We start from the raw sequence: 24,195 nt of genomic DNA on the forward strand, positions 1-24,195 counted from the left end.
TTAGCCTCTTTTTGTCTGCGAAGCTCCTTATTTCTCCACCTATTTTGAATGATAGCCTTGTTGGATATTATTATCTTGGTTTTAGATCCTTGCTTTCCATTACCTTGAATACTTCGAGCCATTTCGTTCTGGCCTATAGAGTCTCTGATGAGAAATCATCTGACAGCCCTATTGGAGCTCCTTTGTAGGTAACAAATTGCTTTTCTCTTGCTGCCTTTAAGATTCTCTCTTTGTCTTTAACTTTTTGCATTTTAATTATGATGTGTCAGGTGGTGAGCCTGCTTGTTCTTCTTGCTTGGGACTCTCTGTGCTTCCTGAACTTGTGTGATTTTTTTACTTCAGCAGGTTAGGGGAGTTTTCTGTCATTATTCCTTCAAACAGGTTCTCTAATCCTCGCTTACTTTCTTCACCTTCTGGCACTCCTATGATGCAAATATTATTATGTTTCATATTGTCCCACAGTTCCATTAAGCTATCCTCCCTCTGTTTTTTAATTGCTTTTTCTTTTTGGTTCTCTGATTGAATGATATTTTCTATCCTGTCTTCTAATTCACTGATACAATCCTCGGCTTCTCCTAATCTGTGTAGTCCATCCAATGTGCACTTTATTAGTGCTATGTCATTCTTTATTCCTGACTGGTCATTTTTTCATAGTTTCTATGTTTTTTCTCATGCTGTTGAGCATCCTTATAATCATTATTTTGAACTCTATATCTGATAAATTTCTTATCTCCATTTCATTTAGCTCTTCTTCTGGAGAATTCTCTTGTTCTTTCACTTGGAGTTTGTTTTTTGTCTCCCCATTTTTGCTGCCTGTTGTGTCTATGTATTAGGCAGATCTGCTATGACTCTGAGACTTTAGTGTAGGACAATATCAGACACTGTTTATGACTGGGACTGTTTGAGTTCTTCTTGCTAGAGGCCAGACACTGTTTATGACTTGCAGAACTGAGCCTATTTGTGTTCTTGTCAGAGGCCAGACACTGTTTGTAACTGGCCTCTAGTGCAGGGCAATGTCAGACACTGTGACTGGCCCTGAGTACTGTTTGGAGCTATCAGCAATCCACAGCTTGTGGCTCCTTTTGCTAGGGCTGGGTACCTTGGAATGATGTGCACCAAGGTCTGCCTTTCCTAGCCCCAGATCCAGAAAGAGGTCAGGCAAAGACTCAAAGCCTCCAGACTGCCTCTTCCTGCAGTCTGGTTTTTTTTGTTTGTTTGTTTGTTTTTCAGTTTTAATGTGCCTCAGGCTATAGAACACAGCCAGGCATAGACTCCACAGGGTGGGGTGAAAGGTTTTCCAACATGACAGGTCAATTGCTCCAAAAGCTTCCTGACTGGTAAAGCTTAGTCTGAGAAATATGTCCTCTGCAATATGGTGGAATGACACAGCCCAGAAAGCTGGGGTGGCTGCCTTCTGAGCTCTAATCCCAGAGCCCCCAGCCCTGGATTCTCCTCACACAGTTCTAGTTCACTCTGCCCTCCCTCTGCCAGAGCCCAAGATGAGTGGCTACACACGAAATTTTGTGCATTGGCCCTTTAATAGTGTGCCTGCATTTCCAGCTGTCTCTGGCTGGCAGATAGCAACCCCTCTCCTTTTCACAACCAGATGTTATGTGGGTACCTTTCTCAGTTCTGGTGCACTGGGCTGGGGAACCCACCTTGGAGTTCAGACTCCAGAGATCTCCGTGAGAACACCCCACAGCTGAGCTATCCCTCTGGAACTTCAGCTGCTGTCTGTGGGAGCCTGGCCAGCCCTCTTGCACCTCCACACTTCCTACCAGTCTATATGTGGTCTCCACTTCCCATCCTTGGTTATCTGGGTTCTCTCCAGCTAGTCTCCAGTTGATTATTCAGAATGGTTTTTCTGTATTTTAGTTATAATTCCAGTTTGGTTCTGGAAATTCCAGCGATCCAAAGAAATCTCAGGCTATTGGAGCATCACTTCATGAAATTTTTAATAATAGCAATGTGTATAATTGCAATTTGGTCCTGGGAAAGTGTCAGTATAGCTTCCACTTAATCTGCCACCATTTTGGAACCTCCTATACTACTTATCATAGTGTTTTAGTAGTAATTGTAAATATTTATTTATACTAATATTTGTAATATTATATATACAACATATTTTAATATTATATTAAAATATATTTATGTAGCCCTAGCCAGTGTTACTTAGTGGTTAGAGTGTTGGCCCATGGATTGAAGGGTCATGGACTTGATTCCTGTCAAGGGAATGTACCTCAATTACAGGCTGGATCCCCAGCCCTGGTCGGAGAGCATGTGTGAGGCAACCAATCAATGTGTCTCTCTCACATCAATGTTTTTCTCTCTGTGTCTGTCCTCCTCCCTTTCACTCTCTCTAAAAAAAAAATCAGTGGAAAAAATATCTTCGGATGAGGATTAACAATAACAAATATATTATATATTATATATTATATATATAATGTTATATGTGTAATAAAATAATAGTTTATGTATAATTTTACATATTAGAAAGAAAAGTATATATTTGTAGTTCAAGTTATAGTATTAGGGGTACCTATTCTCAATTAGCTTTGGTATGTCATTTCACATTCCATATCATATCTGAATGAACTGTTTTTTTCATAGGAACATATAAAAAAACAGAATTTGGAAAACAGGGTTGATTTTTTTCACTATTGAAAACCAAGTACCAGTAAAAGAAGTCTATAAATATACATAATGATTTATTTTATAAAATTTTAAACACAACTAATCTACAGATGTTCAATTAGTATACCCATTGCCATTATTAAGCATTTCATGAAGTGATGCTTCAATAGCTTTAGATTTCTTTGGATCGCTGAAAACTGATCAAGGAGAAGCCTCAGCTAAGACCACTCCAATGGAACAGATGCACTCTAGTCCATTTTCCTGATAACTCACTTTAGCAGGCCTTCTCTGCTCCAGCCTCCATATGAGATTACATTCAAAGCATCATGTGCAACTTCCATTTTAAAAATCCCAGGAAAGCAAACTCTATAAAACTCACAACACATCAGTGCTTGAAGTGGGCTTAGAAAATAATAATATCTAGGCATCCAATCCTCTGTGTAATGTTTGAAAACATAACAGTAGCAAGGAGCCAGGACTGGAATCCAGGTACTCTGGTACCAGTTCAAAGTTTTTTTCACAGGCTACTTCACTCACCTGTTTTAGACAGAGAATTTCTTCCTTGTTTATAAAATTGAGTTGTTTCTCACTAACATTTATGCTGATTTCCATCTGTTTTTCTTTTGCAGATGGTAAATGTTTGATAAGCTCAGATCTCAAAATGTAAAAATATAATCTCTAACCAAGAGGCGGTTTCTGCTGCTTCCTGAAAGACATAATATTCTGCAAGAATATGACTCAGAGAGAAGAAATGGGGGTGTGGGTAGATAAGATGACCTCCTAAAAGTTTTTTTTTAAATATCTATATTTGCTTTGTGATGTGGAAATTATGCATCCAAATCCCTGCTTCTATAAATGTATTTATCCAGTTTTGCCTCTATATTCCTTACCTAGGAACTTACCTGGAGAATTGTTGCTAAGCTAACGTTGGACAATGTGGTCAATACAGTGGCAGCACTGCAGTTCCAGCTTCTCCTGACCACCTCCATGAATTTGTCAAATAACCACTCTGTCTTGTTTTCTTCAACATAAAATCAATTTAAATTCTACTGACTCTGATCGGAAAATTATGTGAATCTGTGGCACATATCTGAATGCAAAATGTAGTTATTTTAACCTATAAAATTATTTTTGGTTTTTAGCTACTCTGAAGAAGGGTTTTTTGAGGAAGCCGGACAGTCAATCTACAATGGTGAGCAAAGACTCTGTTCTTTCTTCTATTGTTCTTCTACCTGGATAGTGATATGGCTGTATGTTTTTATGTGTCTGAGTGTAATGTTTAATAATAGCAATGTGTATAATTGCAATTTGGTGCACTTACTATTTGGCAGAGAATTGTGTATGTGACTATGTGATGTAGGGGACAGGTTAATTATAGATGAAGTCTATGTGATTCTTTCTGAGTCAAAATATGAATGTCATTTTTGAGGTAGCATATGTATGTACAGCTTGGGGTAATTTTGCAAACATGTAGATGTCTGATGTGACTGTGTGGGGGGGTAGGTGTGGGGGTGTCTAAGCCTGATTTTCTGTGACCTTTGCCTTATTATTTGACAGGGTGCCCCAGCCAGGGAACCAGCTTTGAAGATGACTTGACCCTTGGAGCAGAGGGTACGTAGCACAGCTCTCTGAGGTTGAGATTGAATAAGAGTCTATACATTGGATTAATTAAGGATAGGATGGAAGGGAATAACTGCAGAACGAAGCAGCCCATTCCTAGCATCTTATCCATAGGGAAAGAACAATCTCAATAGCATCTAATGTGAAACTCAAAAAGCATCATATGCCCAAAAATACTTCTGCACCAACCTATTAGGATGTCTATTGGTCCACCATTGGAGCTTCCTTTGGACCCTGGAAAGACAACATATAAAATCATGATAACATTGGCTGCCCAGACATCTTTGAAATGGTTCTCTGTGTAGGAAACCCAATGCTGCCTCAGTACTGGGTGTGAGAGAGACTGCATTGCAGGAAGATAAGGGCTTGAATAAAAGATGGAGGTATAGCAACCTACTACTGTCTCCAGGGATCTGAAGAGACTCATACGGTGTCATAGAAAGTCTAGCCTGGAGAGCTGAATGACTCTATGTTTCTTGGGACAGAGGAACTCTCGTCTAGAAACCAGTCATAGTTCAGAGGCTCAGGGCCAATATTTCTCTGCCATATTAGTCCACCTTCCAGGCCTGTGTTTAATAGTCTTTAGATAAACCCGTAAGAGTGGAATTCATGGGGTAGTGGCAGAGATGAACAGAAGGGGACTAAGTTTTAAATTCAGAGGAGCAGATTCAGTGATTTTTATTTTTCCTTCTAACTTTCTCTTTGCCTTTCTGTTCCTTGCCCAGCCACACTGATGGCCGCTAATGGCAAACTCTTCTCCAGGTATGTATAAGGTCAGCCGGAGCTACTGAATTGGGGTAAGTGTCATAGTCAAAAAATTTTTTTTAAAAGGAGAGCTAAAAATTTACAATAGAGTGAAATTTCCCAAATCAGGAATGAAGTCATAGACTGAATTTTCACAGTACATGGTTCAAAGGTACCCAGCAGGGAGTGACTATGCCCAGCAGGGGTGTCTTGCAGCCAGAGTACAAACTGCTTACAAGATTAGTATGACGTCATCTCTGATCCCTGCAGGAATTTTCTGGAGACAGTCCGGCCCTGCCAGCTACTAGATCTTGGCTGCAGTTTGGCTTCCAGCAGCATGACTGGTGGGACCAACAAGACTAGTTCAAGGTAGGTACCAAGTTTGACAGGGGTAGAAGGATGGGGAAAACAAGAAGCAGAAAAGAATGGAACTGAGAACCATTGCCCATTTTTTCTGGCATATCTTTCTGGAGCTTTTATGCAGTCAAATACTTGAGAAGTTTGACCATATTTGCTTCAAGAATAGTGAGGAATGCAGAGGAATCTACTGCTCAGAGTTGGATGCTATGTGTGAAATAACAGGTGTCTTTCCATTGAACTTCATACCACAGGAGGTGTAATACTGGTACCATCACAGTTCCTGGGCTTAGTATTACTAAGCGTTCAATAAATAATCAATAAATGTATTGCTTAACTGACAGATTCATTGATTGAATGAAGCAATAAAATAATGATTCATTCAGGCAGATTTATATCCCCTAATGCAAGCCAGACAATGACTGTATGACATTTTAAAAGATGAAGAAGACAAAGAGCTTGCCCCCATAATTCAGCAATCCAATAGAGTGAACAAAATAACATGCAAAATACCTTTAGAACATCATGGAAAGTGATGAAAACTAGTGAGGAATAATTAAAAGTGGGAATTTCAAGTCAAAGATTTTTTTTTGTTTTGTTTTATGTTTTTTAAAATTGATTTCAGAGAGAGAGAGGAAGAGGAAGAGATAAAAACATCAATGATGAGAGAGAATTATGGGTCAGCTGCCTCCTGCATACCCCCTAACTGGGGATTGAGCCTAAACCCAGGCATGTGCTCTGACTGGGAATCAAACCATGACCTCCTGGTTCATGGGTAATGCTCAACCACTGAGCCATACCGGCCAGGCTCCAGTCAAAGTGTGAATTTGAGACCTGGTTCTGAGACTTATTAACCATATAACTATGTTTAGTGACTTGTTCTTACAGAGCCCTAGCCCTGGCCACACTCCAATTCAATTAAATCAGCATCTCTTGAGATAAGACTCAGACATCTTCATATTTTAAAGCCCCCTGAAAGTGATTCTAATATGCAGCCTTGGTTAAGAACCAATACTCAGACTTAGGCCCACAATTCAGATAAAGAAACTTGGGACCATAGAAATAAAATCAGCACTTAGGTAACAAACATAATAGTAGAGCCAGGGATCCCAATTATCCAGCTGTTAATTAAACAAGATGCTATCTATTTGGATCAAAAAGCCCACATCTTTTCTGAAGAGATTGAAAATGTTTATTCAAAGTCTCAAATAATCCACAGCCCTCCCACCCCCATTGTTGTTTGGGATGCATAGTTATTGAGCTCTGTGTCACCCAACCTGGTGGAACACAGATTTGAATACAGATACATGTTGGTGTCATGAAGAGAGAATACTTGATCTTCTGTAATGCAGGGCTTCTGTACTGAAAATGGAGCTACAAAGGGGTCTACCTTTCAAAATCAGGTTTTGAACATACCTACACAGTGGGTCCTCAAATAAAGTTGTTTTGTTCAATGCTGTTTTGTTACAACATTGATGAGATGACATAGGAACTTAACAGTTGTTTTTAACAATTAGCCTATGGTAAATTTGATTTCTCTATATGTTGTTTTGCTTAAAGTCACAGAACCTATCGATGGCATTCAGTGAGGACCTATCATATTGAAAATTTTTTACCCTCAGAGTGAGAATAAAATTAGTATTATGTTCCTTACACACATTCTCTAATTGTCCCACACAACCGCTAAGGGTAAACTGGGTGGCAAGTTGCAAAGCACTTGGCAAAAGCCAGCAATGTCATAGTACGTAGGTGCAAGTGGGAACTGACTGGTTAATAACACAACCACAGATTTCTTTGTATCTGTACTTACCTAGATTGTTCAAATCCTCTCATAGTAAATTTTCATTCACCTGTAATCAGTTATTCAAAGTCCTATGATAGAATTTCATGCAATTTTTAAACCAGAGCTGTATTATAATTCCCATGTTTCAGACAGAAAATTTACGTTCAGAGAAGTAAAAGTTTTTCTCAAAGTCAAAGATACTTGGATTACCCTGTGCCTCGAAATTGCCCCTACTTACCCAAATTCCCTTTTTTCAGCATCTCTGAGATTCTGGACAAGGTGCAAGAAGACGCAGAAGATGTCCTCTTCAGTCTGGGCTTTGGTCAGGAGGACCACAAAGACACTTCTCGGATCCCTGCCCGATTTTTCACCAACCCCTCCCAGGCCAGAGGCATTGATTTCCAGCTCTTCCTGAAGGCCCAGGTGCAGAGGATTGAGATGGAGGACCCATGCCTCATGCTGGCCAGTAAGTGTTCCCACAGATCCATGCTCTGCTTTTTCCTGAACCTCCAGACAGGGATCAATGGATCCAAATCCTACTTTCTCTCGATTAGCTTCATTTGATCCTTTGTCTCTTGTGTCTATTTCCCCTTATATTGTCTTCAGTGAAGATGGATAACATTGACATCTTCTTCTCATAGGTTTTTCCTCCAGAGAAAGAATGGCTCGGGGATATTTATTTTAAACAAGCACACAGATGATTCTTATGCAATCCTTAGACCACATCTAGGAAAACAATAATTTAAGTTATACTAGTACTGAATTCATACTAAGGAAAGGTATGAGAGGGCTTTTCTACCATGATGAGGTATAAAAGATTCTATTTAATTCTATATGATAGAGTATATTTCAAATTATATTCTGCTACACCAAAAACAAGATGGTATTTCTGACAGTGTTGTTTCAGATTCTTTGTATCAGATTCAACTTAGAAGTTTAGTAAAACTAGATTCCTGAGTGACTGAAACAAGAATTTCGAGTGGGAGTATTTTCACACCTTAGAGGATTCTTCGTCACACTCTTTTGAGGATAGTTTATTGAATTTGTTGTATGTACCAGGTACATAATTATGTGTTAAATTCTGGAATAGCAATAGCTAGACAAGAGGAACATGACTCTTGCCTTCAGGAAGGTTACAATTTAATGGCTTTATGGTTTATCACAGCACTTTTCAAACATGGATGTGCACATGAATTACCAGAGGATATTGTTAAAATGTATGGGACGCAGTCAGATTCTGTATGTATTTATAACAAGTTATCAAGCAATGATGACTTCTGGACTACTGGCCACACTTTGAGAAGCAAAGGCCTAATAGAAATGATAGAGTTCATCTAAATTTCTCTACTCCAGTTCATTGCTTAGTCATTGCTATCCTTCAAACTTGTTGCCTTCTATAACCCTAAAGTTTTGTTACTAAAAAAAATAATAATAATGTTGATTTTGTAACATTATTTTTTGTTTCTAAAGCAAACATAGTGCTAGAGGTCATTGTGTAGAAAATACTGACAACAGAAAGATATACTAACTCAAGATATAGAAATGTTTCTCATACCATATAGAATTAATTTCTGGACTAAAGTAAAATAGTTACTTGGTGTGGGAAGTCAAGAAATCAGGAAAGTAGAAGGACACTTGACTTTGGGTGGTGAACACATAATACAATATACAGATGATGTATTATAGAATTGTATATTTAAAACCTTTGTAATTTTATTAACCAATGTCATCCCAATAAATTCAATGAAAATTAAAGAAAAATCAAGAAAGTCAAGAAAGGGGAATCTGAGTGTCAAAAATCTAAATAGGGGAAATGCTAGTGGGGAAATTGATACCTTCTTTCTGGATTTTAAGTTTAGGAAGGCTATTGAAGGGAGAAATTCAAGAAATAATTTGCTGATAGCCTCCCAGACTCACTGTTTTCAATCCTTGTACCCAGGCAGATTTAAGCAGGTGCAAACACTGGCTGTCACTGCTGATGCCTTCTTCTGTCTCTACTCCTATGTGTCTAAGACACCTGTCCAAAAGTTCACACCATCCCACATGTTCTGGAATTGCAACCCAACTGATGTGCCATCCATCAAGATTCTGGCCCCAGAACCTGAACCTCACTCGCCCAGAGATCGCCTCCGGAAAGCCATCTCCAAAATGTGCCTATATACATGTCCCCGTGTTCAGTTATCACCACCCCACAATACCTCCAAAAGGAACAGTTTGGACCAAGTGGTGTGGGAAGTGATGGACAGAGTGAGAGGAGAGAAGCTAATTCTTCAGCAAGACCCTGAGTTTGGACCAGGCTCACAGGAAGGTCCTGTGCCCCCAATCAGGGGTACAATGCTGCCTACTTCTTCTTGTTCATGTATCCTCTGCCCCAAAGAGGAAACACAGCAGGGGATGTCCACAGTGTGCAAACCATTGCAGACTCTGCATTCTAACCCCAAGATACCCTGTGGCACACATTCTCTGCCCAGAGCAAATCTACAGTGGAGCACAGACCCTGCACAGGTAAAGAGAGAGTTGTGGGGTCTACAGGCCACCAATAAAGAAGTCCACTTGGTCAAGGATGAGACTTTCTGGAAAAGGAGGAGCAGAGCAAGAAAGAGCCTGTTTCAGAAGAATCCCACTGTCAGGAAGGCTAACTCATTGGATCTGTCCGTCATCCAACAGAAATGGAAGCAGAGCCAAGGGAGACCGGAACTGCGCCGATCTCTAACCCACCAGCGGCAGGACACTTTTGACTTGGAGGAGGTGAGTAGATTGGAGATGAGGAAGAGCCTCGCAGAGAAAGGCTCTGAATTCTTGTCCTTAGGTAAATGAAATCCAGGCTCCCTGTCCTTATCAAATATACCCATTCTCGAATTACACTCCGAAACCTTTAGGACTGAGTTAACATAGAGGAGCAAAAGAAATAGGCCCAGTTTCTTACGAGTATTCAGGTCTCCAGAACTGCTTTTCTCATTCCTCATCTAATCTGTGCTTCCTGAAGTTTCTCATCAAGCACTCCTGTGGGATCCACACAAGAGCAGAGGTCAGTTATACACTAAGCTAAACACTATTAAATAACATATTTTCTCTTCTAACTTTACAAATATGTAACCATAAAGACCTGGAAGTCCAGGTTCAAATCTAGAATTCTCAGACTCTTAGGACTTCTATACTAGCACATGACAGTGTGGGCAGAGTCACTCTCCAGCCCCCGTGCCTAGATCTGTCCTGAACCATCAGGGATTTCATACACAAGTGTGTGAACATCCCAGCCTACAAATCCAAATGCCTCATACCCCCTATCCCCACTAATAGCCATCCCTCAGGCTCAGGAGTATGTATACTCATAGAGAAAATGGCTCTTGAGAGGACAGATACCAAGCAAAACCAGTGCAGTTCACTGAAGCAGGCTTGGGCCATTTGAACAGTATATTTGAGATTCTGGGTAACTGATGTATGGTCTAGAAGGGATAGTGTAGGATCCAGATGAGCACATCTTCTAGGTCCGCCAACTCTTTACTCCATGGACTCTCAAAAACTCAGGACTCATCTTGCCTAGGTCTATAGTTGTGCCACCAAATACAAGGATTTCTTGGAAAAACTCTCAAGTCTTTGTTACGAGAAGCTGTGATGACTCAAAATATAATTTGCATGTATGTCACCTCTCACTGAATGTAGAGCGCAACCTCAGCTCCTGCCTTCTCACTACCAGGCTCTGCCAAAGGAGAAGGGACCAAGTCTCTCACGCACACTCAGCCTCCTTCCCCTACAACTGCCTCACATCCTGCACCTTTCCCCACCAGTGGCTCTGACTAGTTCTGCTGGGATCTTGGTTACAGATGCAAAGCAACAGTGAGGACGATGAGGAGACACACTGGACCAGCAGACGCACACCCACTCACCTCTACCATCCCTTTGTTGGCAAAGACTCAAGAAGTAAGTCTCTCTCTCTCTCTCTCTCTCTCTCTCTCTCTCTCTCTCTCTCTCTCTCTCTCTCATTCTCCAACCTGGCTGTATATCATAATCCCATGGAAATATTTTTTTTAATATTTACAATGAAGAGTCCCACATCCTGAAATCCTGATTTTATGGGGATGGCATGGAAACCAGTGGCTGATATTTTGTTTTTAAGCTCCTAGGGCAATTCTATTATGGGTAGATAAATACTTCTCTAGATCCATGCTTCTCAGACATTGGCATTAGAATCACCCAGAGGATTTGTTAAAATACAGATGGCTGGGCCCCAATTCCCAGAGTTTCTGATTAAATAGGTCTAGACAGGGCCTGAAAATATGAATTTCTAACAAGTTCCCAGGTAATGCTGATGCTGCTGGTCCGGCAATCGCAGTCTGAGAACTGCTGTTCTGGGAGAAATCCTATATAACCTTAATATTAAAAATGTAGTCTGCAGGCCAGCAGCATTAACGTCACTTGGAATTTTGTTAGAAATTTAGAATCCCGGCCCCTACCTGATGAATCACCATTATATCAAGATCCTCAGTGATTCTTTTACACATCGGAGTTTGAAAAGCATTGTAGAAGTTTTGTAACAAGTGAGGAAGGATCATGGAGATTTACGTGCCAGCACCTACTCCTTCTTAATCAGCCCACATCATTGGACTTAGGGAAGACTCCTCAGTGTATCTCACAGCTTTGTTCTTTTAGGCTCTGAGTTCCTTTCTGCAACAAGGATCTGATGTCGAATCTCACATACGTTGTTATTGCCGCTAAAACATCTTTCCTCGTGATGTGAGTTTTGAATGTTAACTCTTTCAGACGCATCCCCTATACATTTGAGCATTTGGGCAAAAGATTTACTATTTAAACTAAGTGAAACTTAATCTCCTGTAGTTTTTATGACCTGTATCTCAGGACCACAGAGAAGATGGCATCGGGGATAATGACTATTCCAAGATAGTAAGAATTGAAACCTTTCTTGAATTAAGTAAATGAATAAAGATTCATCGGGCTTAGAGTTTCCTTCATTGTGCATATCTTAGAACTATTTACTGCACTTCCTAGCACAATACCTTTTTTTGTTAAAACTCCAAAATTTCAGTGTTATTAGTACATAATCACAAAGATCTCTACAATTCTTTTTTAATTCTAATAATCTGTGGCTTGGAGCCCTAATGGCTCTTCTTTCTCTCTTACCCATTACCTTCATCTCTAGGTACACAGATTAGTGACTCACAAAAGAGGTAAATATCAGAAGGCAGCAATATGTTATATACAGTTGAAAAAAATTAGGACCTGGAGTCAAATGACATACCTCATATTAGTTCTTGCAGAAATCAGTTTAGTTTTGGTCTATGAAATAGGAGAATAACACACACACACACACACACACACACACACACACACACACACACACATTAATCCCCCTTATCCATGAGGGATATGTTCCAAGACCCCCAGTGGATGCCTGAAACCACAGATAGTACTGAATGCTATATGTACTATGTTTTTCTGATAATATATACCTATAATAAAGTTTAATTAATAAATTAGGCACAGTAAGAGATTAACAACAACTAATAATAAAATGGAACAATTGCAACAATAGACTGTAATAAAAGTTATGGGGAGAAACCAAGATGGCGGCATAGGTAAACACCTAAACTGCTGCCTCGTACCACAATATCAAAACTACAACTAAAAGACAAAACGGACACCATCCATAACCACAGGAAAGCTGGCTGAGTGGAAATTCTACAACTAGAAGAAAAGAGGAAAGCACATTGAGACTCAGAGGAGCTGCAAAAGGCTGAGGTATGAAGACTCGCACACAGAGGGGACGGGTGACTGTGTATATAAGTGGCTGAGTGCGCGGCTGGCTTTCTAAAGCGGGAGGGAGACGGAAGCTCCCAACTGCACTGAACTCCAGTCCCGGGTGAGACCCTGGGAAACCAGACTCATTCGGAGGGAATCTGGACTGTCAGGAAAAGAGAAAGCACACTGAGACTTGGGAGCTGCAGAAGGCAGAGGTCCGGAGGACTGACTGCTGAATGCACGGGCAGCTGAGTGAACGGCTGGCTTTCTAAAGTGGGAGGGAGACAGAGGCTCCCAACTGCACTGAACTCCAGTTCCGGGCAAGTTTCTGGGAACCCTGACTTATTAAGGGAGAAACTGGACTGTCTGGCAGCAGGCGAAACTTGAGGGCGGCTTTCTCTCAGAGGTGCTTGCAGCAATTACTGAGGGACTCTGAGACCCAGGGACCTCATAGGGCAAGGCTGACAGGAAACCAAGGCTGTCTGCTCCACCCTGAAACTCCGCCCCATCCAAACTGAACACAGAGGCTTTTGCAATTTTGCAAGTCTTGTCTCATAAGAGTGTCTCCAGCACAGAAGTTCTCCCAGCATAGACACAGCTGATCCCCACAGCCAATTGGCCTGGAGGTCAATTCCTCCCAGTGATACCAACAACAATCAAGGCTTAACTACAACAAGGCTGAGCACACAGTCCACAAAGGAGTGCACCAAGAGTGTCCACCTCAGGTAACTGGGGAGGCTGAGCCACTGGGCCCTATAGAACACCAAGCACACAAAGTTACTCTACCAACTCAGGGAAGCAACGAAAATGCAGAGACAAAGAAACAGATCACAAATGAAAAAAATGGAGAAAAGCAAATGACTGGATATAGAGTTCAAAACCACGGTTATAAGGTTTTTCAAGAATTTCCTAGAAAAGGCCGATAAATTTAGCAAGACCCTCGAGGATATGAAAAAAAACCAACTAGAAATTAAACATACACTGACTGAAATAAAAAATATTATATAGAGACCTAACAGCAGACTAGAGGAACGCAAGAATCAAGTCAAAGATTTGAAATACAAAGAAGCAAAAAACATTCAGCCAGAAAAGCAAAAAGAAAAAAGAATCCAAAAATTTGAAGATAGTGTAAGGAGCCTCTGGGACAACCAAATCATGGGGGTGCCAGAAGAAGAGAGAGAGCAAGATACTGAAAATCTATTTGAAGAAATAATGACTGAAAACTTCCCCCACCTGGTGAAAGAAATAGACTTACAAGTCCAGGAAGCGCAAAAAAAAATCAAACAAAAGGAATCCGAAGAGGACCACACCACATCATAATTAAAATGCCAAGAGCAAAAGACAAAGAGAGAATATTAAAAGCAGCAAGGGAAAAACAGTTAGTTACCTACAAGGGAGCACCCATATGATTGTCAGCTGATTTCTCAACAGAAACTATGCAGGCCAGATGGGAGTGGCAAGAAATATTCAAAGTGATGAATAGCAAGAACCTACAACCAAGATTACTCTATCCAGCAAAGCTATCATTCAGAATTGAAGGTCAGATAAAGAGCTTCACAGATTAAAAAAAAAAAAAAAAAGCTAAAGGAGTTCATCACACCAAACCAGTATTATATGAAATGCTGAAAGGTAATCTTTAAGAAGAGGAAGAAGAAGAAAAAGGTAAAGATAAAAATATGAACAACAAATACATGTCTATCAACAAGTGAATCTAAAAATCAAGTGAATAAAAAAATCTGATGAACAGAATAAACTGGTGAATATAATAGAATCAGGGGCATAGAAAGGGAGTGAACTGACAATTCTAGGGGAGAAAGTGGTGTGGGGGGTGCGGGAAGAGACTGGACAAAAAGCATACACCTATGGATGAGGACAGTAGCGGGGGGGAGGAAAGGGCAGAGGGTAGGATGGAAACCAGGTGGAGGGGAGCTATGGGGGGAAAAAGAGGGACAATTGTAATAATCTGAACAATAAAAATTTATTAAATTTAAAAAAGTTATGGGAATGTGGCATTATTAAGTAAAATAAGAATGGCTTGAAGACAAGCCCTGTGATACCCTGACAGCTAATGTGATAACTGAGATGGTTACTAAGTGACTAACGGGCAGGGAACGTTTAAAGTGTGGAGACTTTGAACAAAGGGATGTTTCGTGTCCCGAGTGGGATGGAGCAGGACAGTGAGAGATTTCATCACACTATTCAGAATAGTGTAGAATTTAAAATTTCTGAACTGTTTATTTCTGGGATTTTTCATTTAATATTTTCAGGCCACTATTAACCATGGGTAACTGAAACCGCAAATAGGAGGGGACTACTGTTCAGAGCTTGGCTCAAGTGCCATTTATCCAGCAGATGTCAGCCTTGCACAAGAAAATACCAAGATGTTCAGCAAAGCAGGCCACGTGCAGGATCTATATAGTTATGCCAGAGAGGAAGTATTTCTAGGAGTTACACATTTCAAATAAGTTACTAGATTCCATTATCTGCCATGGTGATGCAATTTCATTACAGCAGGAGAGATTTCAGTTAGAAATGCTGTATTTCACTTATTCTAAGATGTACCTTTTCCACATTTTAATCTCTCAAGTGGAATGGATCTTAATAATTGCCACTGTCAGCCAATTTAATTGTCTAATTTTTTTGCCTCCTTAGTGGAATATAAAATAATTATAAATCTTACAAATTATGGCTTATCAAATTCAATAAAACAGTGTAACTTTAGACATTAAATGCACTTAGTCTCTCAGATAAACAAGGAAGTGATTTTGTAGATTTTCCTTTTATGCCTCTCTAGAAGAATGAGAAATCCCTTCACTGACACAGTCTTTGGCTGAGATGGGGATCACAGTGGTTCTTAAATCTTTCCAATTCTCTGTGAATTTTCTTAATCGTCTTTTCACAAAGCTATGAAGTATCTCCCTCAATCATCCCTTAAGAGATCATAGGAAGGGGAAGATAGCCATGAAAACAGCTCAGTACTGCCCACATTAAAGACTGTGTGAGAAATATGGAAGGGGGAAATTCACTTATCACCATCATAGGCAGAGATAGGTGGCACAGTCCTGGATCTACTGAAAAACAACCCCACTCTGCCTCTTCCAGAATCTGTAATTATTTCAAAGAGATGAATTATCTCCCAGGATCTCTGTATCAAGTCCCAGAAGTTAATCTACTACTGATTATCAGGCATGGGAGGGGCGTGAGCATGAGTAGGAAGTGGTAGCAGCACCCAACCAGCCACTGTGTCCAATCTGTAGTCCTCATTGCACAAAGACACTCACTTAAAGAGGCAAATAATGGTTCAAATCCAGCTCTATAGAGCTTACCACCCAAAATCTCAAGGTTTCTTCATTTCTAAGATAGAATTCCTTTTTTTCTTCTATTTAATCTACAAAAGTGCCTTTCTGTACTTAGTACAAAGGCACCTTTTCTGTTAAAAAAGGATCTGGTCCCCAGCTATCAGTTTTCTTCCCTCCCACTCTATGAGTTAGTCTTTACCAGAGAAGAAGTCTTACTCTTCCTCCAACTTCCTAGAAAAGGATGGCCCCCATTATTTGCACCATGCTCAAAATTTTCCAATTCACAGCCCTTATATTGGTGCCCTATTGCTGAAATTTAAACCATTTGACCTTGACCACATTTATAAAAGGAGGTTTTTAAATTTTCATTGTTTGTTTCTTTTACCAGATTTGAGGTAGCACAGGCCAACAGATATTCTATTTGTGAAGTGATCATGTATGGAGATGGGAGGTTTCATTTTATGGTCAACTCTTCTAGTGGCAGTGAGAGAAAAGCCAGGAAGGGTTTTGGGAGAGGGCTGGTACAGAGCATAGGATAAAGAATAACTAGTGTGACATAATCCTATAGGGGGTTATTCTAAGTGCTATCTGTGTGTACTTGGTGGAACCTATGTGGGCCAGGTAACTACAGACTTGCTCTTTGGTGTAAGGCTTTTCCGTATGATAATAATTAACAGTAACGTGTGTGTGTGTGTGTTTGTGTGTGTGTGTGTGTGTGTGTGTATTATATATATCCTACATAATAAAGATGTAATATGCAAATGGTCATTATGCCGTGAAGCATAACGACTGACCACGTAACGACCAGATCACGGGCTACAAGCAGGTGGCGGAGAGCTATAGGAGGGGGCAGGACAGCAAGCTCTGGGGGGTCGGGGGCGGGGGCAAAGGGAGCTACAGGAGGGCAGAGCAGTGGGCGAAGTATTACAGGAGGGCAGCAGTGAAGAGCTACAGGAGGGAGCAGGGCAGCAAGCTATGAGGGGGGAGGGGAGTGGGGGAGCTACAGGAGGGCAGGGCATCAGGCAGAGAGCTACTGGAGGGTGGCAGCAAGCTACTGGCGAGCTACTGGTGCACGGATTCGTGCACAGGGCTACTAGTAGTGTTTGACATATAGTGATATGTGTGTGTGTGTGTGTGTGTGTGTGTGTGTGTGTATCACTATATGTCAAACACTACTATCCTTATCACTTTATGAGAATCAAATTGTTTAATCCTATGATGTATGTTTTTTATTGTTTCCACTTTATAGATGATGACACTGGACAGTTCTTTTTATGCCAAAATAAATTCTGAAGAGGAACTACTAGATATGAAGTACAAGGAGAGATGGGAAAAGGGAGAGGGGAGGGAGAGAGGACATTGTGAGAATGTGACAATTATTTTTCAGGCTCAATTATAATTCTTACCAAGATTGTTTTGTCCCCATTGGGGAAATATAATTAAAGACAAAATCTTCTTCCACCCCAGAAAACCTCTCCAAAAGGTATAAGAGAAAGAAAACAGTTTTATTTTTAAATAAACATTAAACCAGAATATGATGTGCATGCATCACAGGCAATCCACAAATGAGGTTGTAAAGACAGAAAGAAATCTAATCTGTCAAATAGCCAAACAAATACAACCCATTACACATATGTCAAAATAAACAGTAACTAGTGCTCAAATCAGAGGACTCAACAGCACTATCTGTCATACATAGTTCATCTGGCATTCACCTGGTAACCGGGGTGGCCAACTGTGTTAGCTAATTGCCTTTTAGGGATAATAAAAGTTCTCCTATCTTTATGGTAGGAGATAGTTTTGTGAGTTGTAACCAAGCTCCTAAATTAGACTCCTACCCTCCCATGAAGACTGGAAGGTAAGGGTGCTATGGTCCTTGATGATTACATTTCAAAGCAATGGCTTCCTTTGGGAAAGATATTTCTGGCTTGTAAAGGTGACAAGAGATTTAGTTAGCCTTTTAAAAAGATTTACAGACATTTCAAAAAGACAGAGTTTACAAATTTTCTAAAGAAACACACTTTAAGAACAAATATGGGAGGAGAAGAAGCCTCTTTCACAACAGGGAAAATTAAGTTTATTTTTTATATGTATTTGCCATTTCACCTCTGTGCATCTTCTTTTCTCTTCCTTGGCTTTCCCTTTATCTGTATGGCCCCATTCTTCTTTAGAGCTGTGGAAGGCAGAAGGATGCTGCCTCTGCATTGCATAATGCTCATTTTCTGAGTCATTCATTTCAAATGTTTCAATGGTTTACCAAGGCTACATCCAGGGCTGTCGAGCCACGCAACTTCAGGTCAATGTTCACATAGACTGCAATGTAAGCATTACTCCTGGAGGTGTGCAGAGCAGAGGCCCCGGCTCCATCCATGCCATCTTACGCAGCCCTTGAGGTAGAAAGTACATTCTAGTGAATATATAGCACTTTCGGAGATATTATCTCATGTAAGTCTTAGAATTACAGAGACTATTTGAGAAGAAAATGACTTAGTAAGGTCATGTAACTTTGTTAATATCAGAATCAGTACCAGAATTCAAATCAGAATCAGTACTAGAATTCAGGTCTCCTGACTCCCAAATCAACGCTCTTTTCATGAAGGTACACAGCCCTGAGTACACAGGAGTTTGGATTGTGGTTGTGGGTCAGAACAAACCTCACTTCCTGTGCTTGGATCTGCCCTGTCCCTTTGAGCTTTGCCACCATTGGTTTTGCTTGTGTTCTTATAAATTCACTGACAAGAAGAGTATTATACAGATTAAGCAGGAACACTCACAAGCTACTTGTAGCTCATAGTTTCATGAAAGACATGGCAGGAAAATAAAAAATTACTTTGATTTAACTTCATTGGATGACATGGGGACATAGAAAAGCAAACTTCCCAGAGGATGACATTTCCAGGTGAATCTGGACCGATGAGTAAAGGTAGAGGGAGGAAGTAGAAGAAGAAGCAGGACATTGACATCCCAGTTAGAGAGGTAAGATGTGCAAAGGCAGACAGGAATGGAAAATCACATCTTCAGAAACTATACCTGTGCCTAGTGGGAGAAATGGATTATATGGGAGAAGATAAAAATTAAGACTAGGAAAGATTAATAGAAAGCAGATTGTGAAACTAAGTCTTCTATGTTATTTTAAATATTTTTATTCAGTCTAGAGAACCACTTAAAAGTTCTACAAGGAATTATATGATTAGATTTCTATTTTAGAAAGATCTAACAGAGATATGAGAAATGGGCAGAATAGGGAGCCAGTGGAGGAAGGGAAATCATTCAAGAATTTACCACAGAAGACTGAGGAGAAATATGATGACCAGAAATAAGGTGAGAGTACTGGGTATGGGAGAGGAGGGGAAGAAAAGTGGGATTTTTAATATATACCTTGGCTAAACCTAGGAGATGGGATGTGAGGAAAAGAAACAGAGAAATTTCCAGGTGTTTTCCTTGGGTGACTAAGTGACTATTAATGTCCTTTTATTAAGAACAGAATACAGTACAAGTAACAAGTTGGAAGGCAAATATTTTAAAGTCTAATTTTCAAAAAGTAAAATAATGACTCTCATGCAAATATAAGATAAACATGTTCAAAGATTTTATTTATTAATTAATAAGGGTCAAAATGATATACTTGAACTGGTCCAGAGAGTACTTGAGAATCTAGTTATATACAGACAACCAAATAGATCGGCCAGTTAGCTACAAAACTGAATAATATCCAGCAACGCCACAAACTCTAATCTCAGGCAATACTGATCACATTAGAAATAAATTACTTAATCTTTACTCAACATAAATTTTCAAGGTAACCTCTGCTCCTACAGAATAGAAAATAGCCCTGTAAATAGACTCTCAAGACTAACCCTGTACCAAAAGAACATCTGGTAACCTTGTTTGCCTATTCTGAAGTTTAGACCAATTTGATGAGTTCAGATTTGGATGTGATGAGTTGCAGTACCTCTGAAATACCAATGGTGGCAAAGTTCAAAATGTCAGGGCAGATCCAAGGCAGCTGGATATTTGAATTTGAGGAGAGTTTTTTGGAATTCATTGCTTACTTATAATAGGTGAAGGCATGAAAATAATAGGGAAAGCAGAGTCAAGAGTTGAAATGAAAAAGAAACCCTTAAGAACATTAACATTTAGGGCTTGATTGAACAAAAGATGTTCATAAAGGAGTGGACATATTGATTGGAAAAAGAAGGTTTCAAATAGAAACCAAAGGAAGTTGGCTTCAAGAGGGAGGGTGTGGTCCTCAGATGCCATAAAATATCCATTAGGAATGAGAATGCAACTAAATAATGATTAGGAACCTGTATAAGATTTTTTATTTATGTGACAGGGCTTGAAAATATTAATGAAAGTGAATAGGAAATTATGTAAATAAGGTAGGTAAAGGGATCAAGAGACTCTAACAAGTGTTTTTTGCTTTTGGTTTTTTGTTTTGTTTTGTTTTGTTTTAGGATGGGGAAGGTTTAAATACGTATATTTGCTGAAGGGGAAGAATCAATAGAGTGGGAGAGACTAGGGTTCAGGAGGGAAGGGAGAATGATAACCCGAGGTCACTGGAGAATTAGATTGAGTTGAGAGCCAAAGCACTTTGGGGTGGGGAGTCGGTTAATCATGAACTAGAGGTGCAGAACTTTGAGATTAGAGGAAAGAAAAAAGGACAGGTGTGAATACAGTTACATTGGTCATTTGGGGAAGAAGCCCGGAAAGTTCTGCCTATTGGTTTCTCTCTTTTGCCTGTAGGGTCATCACTGAAAGTGTGATGCAGAGAATTTCAGGAAGATAGTAAAGATTTATGGAGAAAGGATGAGAAATATTTATGAATAGAAACATGTATTAACAGTTTAATAGGTGAATAATGTTGAGGCTCAGCTCAAGGTGCAGAACATGGGTTGGCAACAGAGTTTTGTAAGTTTCTACAGCAATGCTCAGCAATAACTATACTAATAAAAGGGTAATATGCTAATTAGACTGGGAGACCTTCTGGACGTCCTTCCAGACAAAGCCATGGTGGTGGGGCCGAGGCAGAGGCAGTTAGGGGCAATCAGGCCAGGAGGGGAGGGCAATTGGGGGTGATCAGGCCAGCAGGGGGGCCAGTTGGGGGTGAGCAGGCCAGCAGGGTGGCCAGTTGGGGGCAAGCAGGCCATCGGGGGGGGGGAAGTTGGGGGTGAGCAGGTCATCAGGCAGAGTGGTTAGGGGAGATTAGGCAGGCAGGCAGGTGAGCGGTTAGGAGCCAGCGGTACTAGATTGCGAGAGGGATGTCCAACTGCTGGTTTAGGCCCGATCCCTGGGGATCGGGCCTAAACCGGCAGTCAGACATCCCCCAAGTGGTCCCAGATTGGAAAGGGTACAGGTCAGGCTGAGGGACACACCCGCCCCCGTGCATGAATTTTGTCCACCAGGCCACTAGTACTAGTATATAAAAGAATAAGAATAAAATATAGGTATACTTTTATAAGTATAAGAAGAGGTGAACATTCCAGAAATCTCACTTCATGGTGAGAAGAGCAGAAAGCCAGTCCCATTATTATTGCTGCTAATAATAATTTTAAATATTACTTATAGTAGTGAGAAGCATTTCCACAGGTGGCATATGAAAGTTTCTATTAGCACCAATACCCAACATTGTCTTAAAAATGTATGATGTGTTTCCTTTTCATTTGCATTGCAGGCTTTCTCCACCACCACAGTGCATGCTCTGACAGCAGTGGCTTCGTAGAAGAGCCTAATTCCCACCTCTTCTTGCAGGAGGTGGTACTGCCTCCAACCTCCAGCTCCTGCTCCCAGACCTTACAAAGTCCTGAACTCAGTGGGAGAAAGGCAGCATGGTACACAGGGGAGGAGACCAGACTGAGAGACTTGGAATCTACGTCCTGATGCTGTCATAAACTGAACGCACAGAGAAAGACCTTAGGCATCTCTTCATTCTTCTGTGTGTAGATTTCTCTGCTATGTAGGTATTAGAATACATGATATGGACAGTGGTAAACTGGACAAAGACTTAATTTTCTCCCAAGTTTTGTTTGACACTGCATAGGACAGTTAGAGGATTTAAGGATGATGAAGTTTGAGAGAGAACAGTTGCTACTGGAATGCTCTCAAAGGGCTCAAGCTAAGTGAGGAAGGAAAAATCCCACTTTCGGGCTCTGAAACCTTGGTGAAATCCACAGTGGAAGTCCCTCTGAGCCTCTACTCATTCTTATGTGCTCTCCATTAAATTCCAGAATGTCTTCCACAACACCAGAGTCCTGTTTTTCTTCTTGAGGCCTCATCTGAGGAGATCCACTTACAGCCTCCCCCTTAAAATCAGCTTCTCCCTCTACCCCAAATTTTCTATCTTCATAGGAAGAGATGAGTAGAATTCAGAGTCTCTCTTCTTGGCCACTGCAAAAAAAAAAAAAAAAAATACAGTATTTTCTGCTGGCAGAAAATAATACAAATAAAATATTTTAAAATCTTGCCATGTTTGGACACAGACAACAGGGGGGTGGGGGCATGAATGGGAGGTGGGGGTAATGGGGGAATAAGGACACATATATAATACCTTAATCAATAAAGAAATTAAAAAACACAAAAAAACCAAAAAAATAAAATAAAATAAAAAATAAAATCTTGCCATGTTTTTGGAGAACTAACAGTCATGGTTTCTGTTGGATGGAAAACGCTGACAAAACATTTTCAACAAACAGGGCTTGAGCACCTACAGTGCTCTACAGTAAGGCAGTATGTGGTGCAGATATCTTAGATACATTGCTCCCCCAAGAACATTTTAGTAGAGTGGGAGAGGTCTCACACACACACACACACACATTTTCAGTCATGTATGACTTGGTTGCATAATAAGTTGCAAAACAGCAAAGACCAGAAGAGAGGAATTTGACGGAAATCATATCCATGGTGAGTGTTAAAGAAAAAAGAATCATACCAAATACAGTGAGCTGACAGGTTGATTTTATTCTGATACTATTGCCTGCAATAAAGAGAGAGCATAAATAACATACGGATACCTAGCTAGGTGGAAACAACAGGCTGCGCAATTTGAAGAGCTCGGATGGGGAATCTTAGACATCTGTGTTTGGTGATCGGCCTAACCCAAAGGAAAAGTAAACTTTGGGTATCTTCATGACAGGAGGTAGGTAGATTTACAACTTGGAGCTAGGGCCTCCCCGCCCCCACCACTGAAGTTAGGCTCCTACCCTTCCATAGAAACTGAGACTTAGGACTCTATCTTCCTGATGTTTGCATTGTAGAGACTGTGTTCTCAGGTCCTTTCCTGGGCTGTTAAACCGGAATGAGGCAGGGCGAGATTTACATCTCAAAGGGACAGAAAGAATTTACAATAAAATTCTCTAAAGCCAGGGACTAGCATCAGGAAAAGCCTGTCCACGCTTTAGTCAAGCTGAGGGGCGGTTAAGGCCGTCTTGGTCATGAGAATGAACAAAAGGGCCTGTGACTTGTCACTTAAAGCGCCTAAAAGACTAACAGCACATTCGACCCCATCGCCTGGAGGAAATGGGTTGGGGCTGCGGAACAAGGCAATCCCTACATGCAGCTTCGCCAGACGCTACTGTTAGATACAGAAATGACCAACTGAAGCCTTCCAAGGAGTGGTGCTGGCGGGAGGTGGGGACAGCATAGGAGGTAGGGTATGGCCCGATAGCCTCCTTTGCTCCCTTCCTCGGTGCTCACAGCCCTGGAGTAACTGATGGGTCCGCACTGGCAATGCCACTGAGGAAGGAAAAGAAACGCATTCTGCCTCCACGGCCGCTCCCAGGCAGGTTCTGAGGGACAGTGAGTCAGACGCATTTGCAGAAGGTTCTATTATTAGCCCGGGAACAAAAGCTTCCGGCTCCTCTCTCTCTGCCGCACGTGCCTGGCTCCAACTCCTCCCAAGGAGGCTCCTCGGCCAGCTCCCAAGCCACACGCTGCCCCTGTCGTGACTGGGGCGTGTGAGACAGAGCTCCCAGGCGTGTCGCCGCCAGACAGCAGATAATAGTC

General features: G+C 40.8%; 1 protein-coding gene across 1 annotated transcript in view; it reads left to right on the top strand.

The window, feature by feature from the left end:
- Positions 1–22,433, top strand: part of TESPA1 (thymocyte expressed, positive selection associated 1) — a 44,136-nt gene extending 21,703 nt beyond the window's left edge. Inside the window, exons 4-11 of the mRNA XM_080661157.1 lie at positions 3,777–3,826; positions 4,192–4,245; positions 4,980–5,016; positions 5,269–5,367; positions 7,396–7,604; positions 9,078–9,886; positions 10,963–11,059; positions 21,869–22,433. Coding sequence (XP_080517283.1) covers positions 3,777–3,826; positions 4,192–4,245; positions 4,980–5,016; positions 5,269–5,367; positions 7,396–7,604; positions 9,078–9,886; positions 10,963–11,059; positions 21,869–22,074 — 1,561 coding nt within the window. The 3' untranslated portion in view covers positions 22,075–22,433. The remainder of the gene's footprint in view (positions 1–3,776; positions 3,827–4,191; positions 4,246–4,979; positions 5,017–5,268; positions 5,368–7,395; positions 7,605–9,077; positions 9,887–10,962; positions 11,060–21,868) is intronic.
- The last annotated feature ends 1,762 nt before the right edge of the window (positions 22,434–24,195 follow it).

Source organism: Plecotus auritus, assembly GCF_963455305.1.
Source record: "Plecotus auritus genome assembly, chromosome: 3".
Classification (NCBI taxonomy): domain Eukaryota; kingdom Metazoa; phylum Chordata; class Mammalia; order Chiroptera; family Vespertilionidae; genus Plecotus; species Plecotus auritus.